General features: G+C 41.3%; 1 protein-coding gene across 1 annotated transcript; it reads left to right on the top strand.

Annotated features, from left to right (window-relative positions):
- Positions 1 to 56: 56 nt before the first annotated feature.
- EEF1AKMT2 (EEF1A lysine methyltransferase 2) lies at positions 57 to 9,762 on the top strand. Its single transcript, XM_069797185.1, has 6 exons — positions 57 to 202; positions 556 to 621; positions 1,243 to 1,357; positions 5,872 to 5,979; positions 6,881 to 7,097; positions 7,877 to 9,762. Exons 1-6 carry the CDS (start codon positions 93 to 95, stop codon positions 8,002 to 8,004), a joined length of 744 nt encoding a protein of 247 aa, XP_069653286.1. The 5' UTR covers positions 57 to 92; the 3' UTR covers positions 8,005 to 9,762.
- The last annotated feature ends 430 nt before the right edge of the window (positions 9,763 to 10,192 follow it).

Below are 10,192 nucleotides of genomic sequence, written 5' to 3'. Positions count from 1 at the left end.
AACAGTCCTCCAAGCGCCAGAGCGGCGGCCGCGGGCCCTCTCTCAGGTGCTCTCTATGGTGCCGAGGTGCTTCCGGGCCGTGCGGGCCCGGCATGGCGGCGGCGATGGCGGTGGCCGGGGAGCGGCCCGGGCGCCCCGCAGAGCCGGGGCCGGGGCGCGGGGAAGAGCCCTTCAGCCCCTCGGTGCTGGGCACCAGAGAGCAGTGAGTGGCGGCACAGCCGCCGTGGGCGGGCGGGGGGCGGCGGGCGGCGGTGGCGGCCCAGGCGGGGTTTATCCCGGTGGCTCTCCGGTGGTGCTGCCCGGGGAGCAGGAGGCCAGTGCTGTGCCCCAGATACTCTCGTCTGGTAACCCTAAGGCTTTCTTTTCGGGGCATCGCCAGCTCGGTGCCAGGCGGACAACGTGTTCCCGAGCAGTTTATCTATCTAGATGATACCGCGAACATAAAGTGGCACTGCTGCATAGATCCAGCCTTCTCGCCCCTTCTTCTCCTCGCTCTTTAATCTGAATCTTTCCCAGTATTAATTGCAATATCCTGTTCTTTCCCCCCGACTCTAGCTGGGATGCTGCATATGAAAGAGAACTGCAAACTTTTCAAGACATTGGAGATGCTGGGGAAATTTGGTAAATAAAATAACTCCACAAACTTTTCAAGACATTGGAGATGCTGGGGAAATTTGGTAAATAAAATAACTCACCAGAGTGTTTCTATTATGTCTTTATAAAAGTAGACATTGCAAGAACAGAGCCAGCAATTCAGTGGGTTACCGAATTGTTCTGGATGTTGGCAAAATGGTGGGGAATTTTAATCTTGAAGCCACCAGTTCCTCTCTTGCCCAATTTTGCAATGAGGATTTCTAAGTTGCACTTGGACAGCTGTTCTTTCACAGAAAGTGAGCTGGTAGTTGTGGTGTGTGTTACTAACAAAGGTGCTTTTATCCCCGTGTTACTAACAAAGGTGCTTTTTATCCCCAAGCTCAGGTTTAACTGCTCAATTGGCTGGTGCTGCCACCTCTTCTAATATATGGAGGGCTTCGCCTCTCAGAGTTGGTGTTTTGGTTAATTTTAAGGCCATGTGATTAATTTTAATTTAAACAAACGTGAAATATGAGCTATGGCAGTTGTTACCCAAGTGCTTCAGTAAGAGATGCTTTGCAAAAGCTGGAGAGAGAGCAATGAAATAAATTTGCTGTACCTTTTGTACATTTTTGCTATCTTAATTACCTGAACCCTCCTTTTTCATAGGTTTGGAGAAGAAAGCATGATTCGCATAATCAAATGGTTGGAAAAACAAAAGGTCCCCCATGACAGCCCTGTGCTTGATATTGGAACTGGAAATGGTGTTTTACTGATTGAATTGGTTGGTATATTGCAAAGTTTGTGCTTTTGATACAGAATCAGTGCTCCAAAAGTAGTAGTTTAAATACAGTTCTCACAAGTGACAATAGTAATCGTACCAAGCTGTAATTTACGTGAAAGACATAAAGCAAGCAGCCTAAATTAAAACTTACATTGTGTTTTTTTCACATCAACAGAACAATGGTTGCTGTGCATCAGGTTTTATATTTCCATTTGGTTTAAAAGTATAAGTGAAATTAACTTAGTGCTGCTGATACGCCTTAAAGAACATCCTGTCACAAAGACAAGGCATAATTGCAGGTGGCGGCTAGACAGCCTGTGGGCCTTAGGTATGTAACTCCTTGAACCAGAAGTGCCATTAGGAGGTGCAGACCTAGGAACAGAACATGTATATTGTTCTCCCAAATGGAAATATCTAATTTTTTTGCTAGACATGCTTAGACTTCTTGTTTCTTGGTGCTGCCCAGAGTGTCAATACTTCAGATCTCAAAATTTACAGTATTTTTAAAAATTAATCAGCCCGAGTATCACTTATTTTAACTTTACCTTTCTGTTTTCCTACGTTTAAAAATGCATTTTTCCCATTGTTGCGTAAAACACCCCCAAATAAGGAAATTAACTTGACTAATACACAGAGTACTCTCATGTGCAAAACTAGACCTGTTCTCTGCACTCAGTTCTGATAATAACACTCATTATCGATGTAAAAAGTGGTTAAAACCAAGGTTTTAATGTAAATGACTTTAAAAGTTCTTAACGCTTCTTTTCAAGAAGTGTCCATTTCTGTCAGGGTGGAAACCCCTTACAGATATGTTCTAAAGTGTTATAATGTTGTTATTATACAGTGATACAAGATCTTTAGGATTTCCAGTATTTTTTTTCCTCCTATTTTTGATTGAATATGTTGGTATAATACTACAGAAGAATAGGTAAAGAAAGGAGCTGTTAATACTGCCGCAGTTTCTATTGTTCTACATTCTCCATTGGCTCCATTAGTTACTGTAGAAATCAAAAGGGCTGCAAGTCAAAGTCAGGTTAGTAATGGCGTTTTTTTTAATGTGGACTTCGATTTTAGAAGAGTTTAAAGCCTTTCTGGGGACTGGCTGCTACACTGCAGCACAGAAGTTTGTCATTAAGAGAAATTAGCCTAATCATTGTTAAATGCAATGCTAGCTAGCTCTATCATTGTTGAAACATCCAACAGAAAAATCTTATTATTTATAAGACTTCAATTTTATACTGGCCCCACTTACAAATCTGAAATTGATTTTCATTCTGTAATGGGAAATGACAGCCTGTTAGCTCTTAGAAACGATTAAACTGCTGTAAGAGCACCCTCCCCCCTTACATTACGCACCTCAAAGTACTGTGGTTGCTTTAATAGGAAATTTTCAGTCCAGTTCCCATTTGAAAAGTGACTTCAAAAATTACATTGTTTATTGGTGCTAAATAATTCAGGATCTCACTTGCTTAGTTGATGTAACAGAAATTTTTTTGTGTGTTAGCTGCTAGGCTTTGAAAATTGGGTTAGGATTCTTTCGGCAAGCCCATCAGCTACCGTAGAACAGTTCTACCATTGGCGTTGGACTTGATAACATGATAGAAATGGCAGCACTGAAAAAGGCAGTCAAACTTCAGTCATATAGGACATCAGCAGCACCTCTCTAAAAGGTAGCTACTTGAGAGTATGTGTCAGACCGTCGTCAGAACAGGAGGAGGTACCATAGAGTACAGTTCATTGGGAAATACTGGGCCCTGGCATGCCATTAACAGTGAAGAAAAGTAAACGGGAGTGTAGTAACAAAATTACTCTTACACGCAGCTGGGACTAGGTGAGACATTGTCAGTTCCAGCAGGGAATATTGCACAAAAAGGAGGCAGAATAGCCTTCTGAAAAGCAGGTAATAAATAAGGTGAAAATAAGGGAGACTGCTGTATCCTGTGCAGACTGGCTCCACTACTCAGCTAGAAGGCAAAACATCCAGCAAACTGCTAAATGTCTTCTACACGCCCATTGCAAGGATCTGCCCATCTGTAAGCTCCAAGCGAAATGCCACTGGAGGCTTCCTCTCTCCTTTCTGCTTGCTTTGAGGATTTTGGATATGTAAGTGGGACCCCTTGCTGGTTTTGTATATGCAGTAGACCATGGACCTACCACTGGTAACTTCAGGAATCTGGTAGGCTGCATTGATGACCTCATTGTTTTGCTTTCCAAAAATTCCAGCTCCTCTGAGGAAATGTTGCTGCCACATCAAGCTCTGACCTTCTCTTTTTTTCTGAGTATTGTGGGAGCCAACAGTATTGAAAAACTTCTCCAAAGTGAAGGGTACTCACCACCCAAGTGAGGGTGTCTACCTGGCAGCACCAGAGGCCGGAACACGGGGCAGTGCTGATAACATTGCAAACTACCTTCTGCTATTTAATCTGCTTTTTCAAGAAGCAGCAGAAGAGTGCTTATAAATACCACCTTCAGGACAGGAGTCCAGTTGCGGGTTGCAGCGCAGTCACATTTAGCACTTGAGTGAATGATCCCTTCTCGTCCATACGTAGTCAGGCCGTACAGGTTTAGCAGCATTTAATATTGTTTATCCTTAAACTTTCCTTCTCTGCCCTGGAGACTATAGGATTGAATGGGAACTCCCTGAAGTGACTCAAGCTCTTCCTTTCCAAACAGAGGAGCTGTTGTGGGAACTACTCTTCCACCCCCAAGTCTTCAGCACAGGCATCTCAGGAAGCTTGGTTTGCTCTGGGGAGGAACGTGGGCAGAAGCCTGAGCAATATGCTGTTCTTCATCAAATGCAAACAACATGGTCTTTGTGTTTAGCTGGAACTAGTCCTCGATTAAGAACAGCTGGCTAGTACTGAGCTCACATGGGCTGATGGGCTGCTGGAAGGAGGAAGGACCATTTTAAAAAATTCTTCTTGTAGTTTTCCTCACTGTCAAGCTATCAGCCTTTGGAACAAGTAGATACACAGCTGATTGCTTAATGCTAGTTAAAGTCCATGTATTGTTTAAAACCCAAACAAACCCAAGCCTCGTCCTTCTCTCTGCTGTTTACTGCCTGCAGCTGGCCATAAGATCATAGCTCTTCATGTTAGGTTTGGATCTAGCCAGACCAACTGACACACATGGTACGCAGATCTGGTCACTCCAGCTTCTGCCTCAGAGTGAAAATCTGTCACTCCCCCCCACCCATGTTCCCTCAACTCCAGCTGATGCAGGGTGCCCTCCTGCTTTGCAAAAGGGTTGCTAGGATCTCACTGCCTGAGTTTGCTGAACTGGGTTATCATTATCTGCTCCAAAGTTAGACTAACAGAAAGTCTCTGTATGCTCTTTTATGTGGTGCTGATACGAAGACCTTGTAGCATGCAAATAATTACATTCAAATAGCCATTAGCATGAATAATTAGAAAAATGTAAGATTTTGCAGTGGATTGCTGTACTAGTAAAATGTGTTACATATTTTGGCTCTTATAATTTGGTTTATAAACCAAATAATTGCTCAATCTCAAATGTTATGTAAGTGTCCTGGTTTCAGCTGGGATAGGGTTAATTTTCTTTCTAGTAGCTGGTATAGTGTTATATTTTGGGTTCAGTATGAGAAGAATGTTGATAACACACTCACACTGATGTTTTCAGTTGTTGCCAAGTAGTGTTTATCCCAAGTCAAGGATTTTTCAGCTTCTGATGCCCAGCCAGCAAGAAGGCTGGAGGGGCACAAGAAATTGGGAGGGGACACAGCCAGGACAGCTGACCCAAACTGGCCAAAGGGATATTCCATACCATGTGACGTCATGCCCAGTATATAAACTGGGGGGAGTTGGCCTGGGGGTGGGGCTTGGGAACTAACTGGGCATTGGTAGGCGGATGGTGAGCAATTGCCTTGTGCATCACTTGTTTTGTATATTCCAATCCTTTTATTATTATTGTAATTTTATTATTGTTGTTATTATTATTATGTTTCTTCCTTTCTGTTCTACTAAACTCTTCTTATCTCAACCCATGAGATTTACTATTTTTATCCTGATTCTCTCCCCCATCCCACTGGGTGGGGTGGGGAGTGAGTGAGTGGCTGCGTGGTGCTTAGTTACCGACTGGGGTTAAACCACAACAGTGTCAGAGAGGTTTTCTTCTTATTTTGAAGCATCTGGCATTGGCACATGTTTTCATCACTGAAAATTCCTGGTTTCTAGGTTACTTTTGGTACAGATAAGAGAGCCTGTTCCCCTACAGGGTGTTACTTTTCACAGTTCTGCTCAGTTTTCCACTTGTTGACATAAACCAGCTTTCAGTCAACAGTTCTTTTGATGAGGTATTAGGCAGAATGGAGTTATTTCAGCTCATTCCCCTAGCTATTTAGCTCTTGTAATGGTAACAGGAATAAAACTGAATAAATTGGGTTTTTTTCCCTGTCCTTAAGAGGAGGAGAGATGAGATGGATTATAGATAGGGAATACACTTGTTGGATTAAAAAATTGCTAGCACACTGATTAAGATTCTCTGTTTCTGTCTAGGCAAAGTCTGGCTACACGAATCTCACTGGGATCGATTACTCTCCTTCTGCAATACAACTTTCAGAAAAAGTAAGAGAGAAAGAAGGGATGTCTGACATTAAATTAAAGGTAAGTTTTGGGAGAAAGTTTAGTGAGGAAATAGAAAGCAATTGAACCCAAGATTAAATGACCTAATTGATACTTGGGTGTACTCAGTGTACTATATTAATGATGTCTTTTGACATTCATTTGTGAGAGAACTATTAACCAAATAAATCTGTTTTTACAAGAAGATTTTTGGTCTTTTTTTTTTTTTCCCCGTTTCTAATAGTCATTAGAGCTAACAAGACTTCCCTGCTTCTAGCAGGGAGCAGAATAGTAGATCGCCATTGGCCGAGTCTGTATTTTAGCTGCTACATTCTGAATTTCAGATTTGAGATAGAGGATGAAACCCTTAAGTGACAGAATCCCTACCAGTAGCTGTGCAGCAGGAAGTTTGAGAGGCCCTGCTGGAGCAGGGGCTAGGACCAGATGACCTCCAGAGGTCCCTTCCAACCTCAGCCATCCTGTGATTCTCTGACTGCCTTTCATTCTGGGCTCTCTGCTATGCTGTTTTATCCTCCAGCTCTGTACCTGTATGATGTCTCTGTTCCTGTATGTCAGTGGTAATCTCTTCGTGGCAGGCACTGTCTATTCTTCTGTGTTTGTACAGTGCTTAGCATGCAGCACCTAGGAAACCAGGGATCAAAGTACAAATAATGATTTAAAGAATGAACTTCAAGTGTGTTAGTTTGAGCTTTAGATGGGTAGGTGTATACATGGGCTTTACAGCAAATAGATCATCACATAATATGTAGAGAAGAAAGAAGCTGACAGGACATTATAAGTGTGATAAGCCTGTGAGTAACCTTTTCCTAAGCACACCTATTGATAGGTTTGAGGCTTTTTATTTTAAAGTATTGGTTTGCTTTAAAGATTCAGGAACTCCTAAGAAGAAGATTGTTTTCACAGTTGTAGACTTCTGGTTTAGGTAGAAGACTTCCTGGCTCCATCAGATGAGCTGTCAGGATTTGAGATTTGTATTGACAAGGGGACTTTTGATGCCATAAGCCTTAATCCTGATAACGCGGTGGGAAAGAGGAAGCAGTACCTGAGATCTCTCTGCAGTGTATTGAAACCAGAGGGCTTTTTCCTCATAACGTCTTGCAACTGGACCAAGGAGGAGCTGTTGAACGAGTTCAGAGAAGGTAAGCAGTTGAACAGAACCATGTGCCAAATTATGGTTGTTCAAGGATGCGATGGGTGAATTTTAATGTCTATGTTAGTGTGTTGGCTTTCTCAGATCAGGATTAGACAATATAAAGTGACTAGTAAATGCTTCAGCCTGTCTTGCCTATGTTTTCCTCAGGAATTACAGCTTCTGCATTTGCCAGTGCCAGCGTGCCAGGGGAGGACAGGTTTTGTTGTATTTTGGAGGATGAGGATTTCAGTCTAGTTACACTGGGAAAGTGTATACCCGGGTGATACTTTATCGGTTCTTTATTACCAGATCCAGTTCACCCATCCAATTGCTTTGAAATCGGGGTAACATTGTTACCCTTGTTTAGGGGAACTGGCAAGTCTGTGATCGCAGCCTTTTCCGTCACCTCCTCAGCGACCTTTCTGATCCACCCAGAAGGGTGGGTTTTTTTTACATGCCTCTTAGCTCCTGAGTCTCATGCCTGAGGCTTGAAACTCAGTGTGGATCTAAAACAACCGTCCCTTCTGGGGAACTAAAATTACTGGCAAGTTATCATCTTTTCTGCCATTAATTTGTGTGAGTCAGCCAGCTAAGATTTTTATTATCCGTGGAAGGGTTTCAGCTGTATAAAGCAGTGGTGCAGTGTAACAATACAGTCCTATAAACTTACAGAGTGACTGACTTGCAAGCTTTCCAGACGAATAAAGAATGGTTTGCAAAGGGTTATCCAAAAGGAGAATAAAATTACTTCCTTCTAATAAAAGCATTTTAATTTCTGTCTGGCAGGATTTGAAATTCTGGAGGAGCTGCCAACACCCAAGTTTTGCTTTGGAGGAAGAATTGGAAACAGTGTAACAGCATTGGTTTTCCAAAGGAAAAAAGTGAGGCCATCCATCTTGGACAAATTAGATTAGTTGAGAAAAGCCTGAACTTTAAACCTGACAGAAAACCTCAGACACGTGTGTAAATAAATGCTCTTTGAGTACACAGTAAAATACTCTGTATGGAACTCTAAGGGACTATAAAACATTGCCCTAGAAACATTTCAGCTTTGCATAACTTGCCCGTAAATTTTGTCCTTGCTGCAACCTCACTTGTTTTAGGGAAGCTGCAAGTTTGTAAGTGAGAGAGAAATAAGGCATTCTAAATACAGAGACTAATATAACTGAGTGATATTTGTGTTTGGAACACAAAGATTCTCTGGTATTTAATTTCTGTATTGGTAATCAGTGACCAATAGAGGCAAAGGTATTCTACAAAACAAAAATCTCATTTCTCTGTTGTGTGGTGTAATAAGCAACAAGCTTTTGCAATGTAAGTGCCGGATCTTCTGTTTTTTTCTTAGGTGAATATGAGTGTAGCTGTTAAGGGGGGAAACGGATATAAAAGCCATAGCACTTGCAAAAAAGGACCAGTTAGTGCTTTAAATTCAGATTTTTGGAGATTCTCAGACTCAGCATAGTTTTGTCTCTGCTGATATAGCTCAAATCTTTTCCCACGGAGGGAGCGTTTTTAAAAATCTCACTTGCCTGAATGTGTGCATGCTTCATCAGTTATTTTCACTGATCTCATAAATATATAAAGGTGTGATGTTACAGTCTCACTAGCATGTGACATATGCCTCCTTCATTATAAATTTGCTACATAGTAATGTCTTAAGAGCCAACGACCGCATGTTTTCCAGTGAATTTCTCAGGACAAACTTTAGCTGCATAAATCCAAAAGAATTCAAAGCATAACTATCCATTCCTTTTTCCTTTTTTAATTTTTTTTTAAACCTCTGCATGCGATCCTTTTGCTTAATTTCTTTGCCTTTATTTCTTGTGTTGTTTTGTATTTTCAGAACACTACTATTGCATGAAAGGTAGGAAAATGAGTTTTCTTTATGCCTTGACAGACACATTTGCAGGTGACAATCAACTTGTTCTTTCAAACATCAAGGAGGCCCTATTAGGCAATCAGGTTTTGTTTCACAGGCAAGGTCATGCTTGCTTATCAGAGAATTGCTTCTCCTAGTTTCCAGACTTCTAGTTTCCAGGGTTCAGGAGATCTTTAAGGGCTCAAGAAATACTTCTAGTCCTTTCCCAGGATAGGAAATGAGGCATTATTTGCACAGTGGTGAGTCCGCCCTCTGTGATCCATCTGGTGATGTCTTCAAGGTAGCAATCCTAAATTTTACATCTTTTTGAAAATGGGATATACTGGTTCCACTGGAAGAATGGTCTATCACCAGTGGTGAGAAAGTTTAGTCCCAGTGAATAGCTCTTTGCATATTTGGTCAGGCTTGCGTTCCCAGCTTGAGTGTCAAAACCACGGTCTTGTTATCATTTGGGTGACTATTGTAGTACGACATACTGCATCTGCCCAGCAGGCTTCCAGCAGCCGACAGGAGTGCTATGAAATGTAAGTAGTAATTCAGACAGAGGATTTTTTTGATGGAGTAGTACAAAGGAGTCGAAGTACACTTATGATAACAACCTCAATAAAAAGTCTATGACATTTTTTTAGCCAATTTGGCATCAGGTAGAGTTAATACAAGCAAATTTTAATTGGCAAGTACTCTGGCAGGATGCGTTTAGGGCATCTGTTTTATTCCTATCTGTAATTTTTGCTAACGAAAGCATGATATATATTTAATCATGGAATGAAAATAAAGTCATGGCTGTCATGGATTTTCTTTAATCAATTAGGAGGAATTTAACTACAGATTCACACTCCAAAAGATATGTAAGGATCAGGACAAGTATTTTCTCCTCTTCATAGGACTGATTATCATTAGATTTCTGTCCTCTAGGTAGTATTTTTATATCATTTGTAAAGCTAAAAATAAGCTTCCTAAAACGGTTACACAGAAATTTTAGCATCAGAAATCATCTAAGTGTGTCATGCAAGTTGTATGATCAACCACTTTCAATTAGTATCTTTAGCGAGGCATTTGGAAGCAATGATAGTAATTCACTATTTTCTCTTGCTATTATGTTGCTGTTTTCCAAATGTTCTGGACAGCTATTGTATTTCTTTTTGGAATTATTTCCTCCTATATGAATACATTTGCTATCAGGGAGGCTTCTTAGAGGTGAGGAAAGGCTGAGAACCAAACAT

This window comes from Haliaeetus albicilla, chromosome 11 (genome assembly GCF_947461875.1).
Source record: "Haliaeetus albicilla chromosome 11, bHalAlb1.1, whole genome shotgun sequence".
Taxonomy (NCBI): Eukaryota; Metazoa; Chordata; class Aves; order Accipitriformes; family Accipitridae; genus Haliaeetus; species Haliaeetus albicilla.
This window is presented reverse-complemented; position numbering and strand designations above follow the sequence as displayed.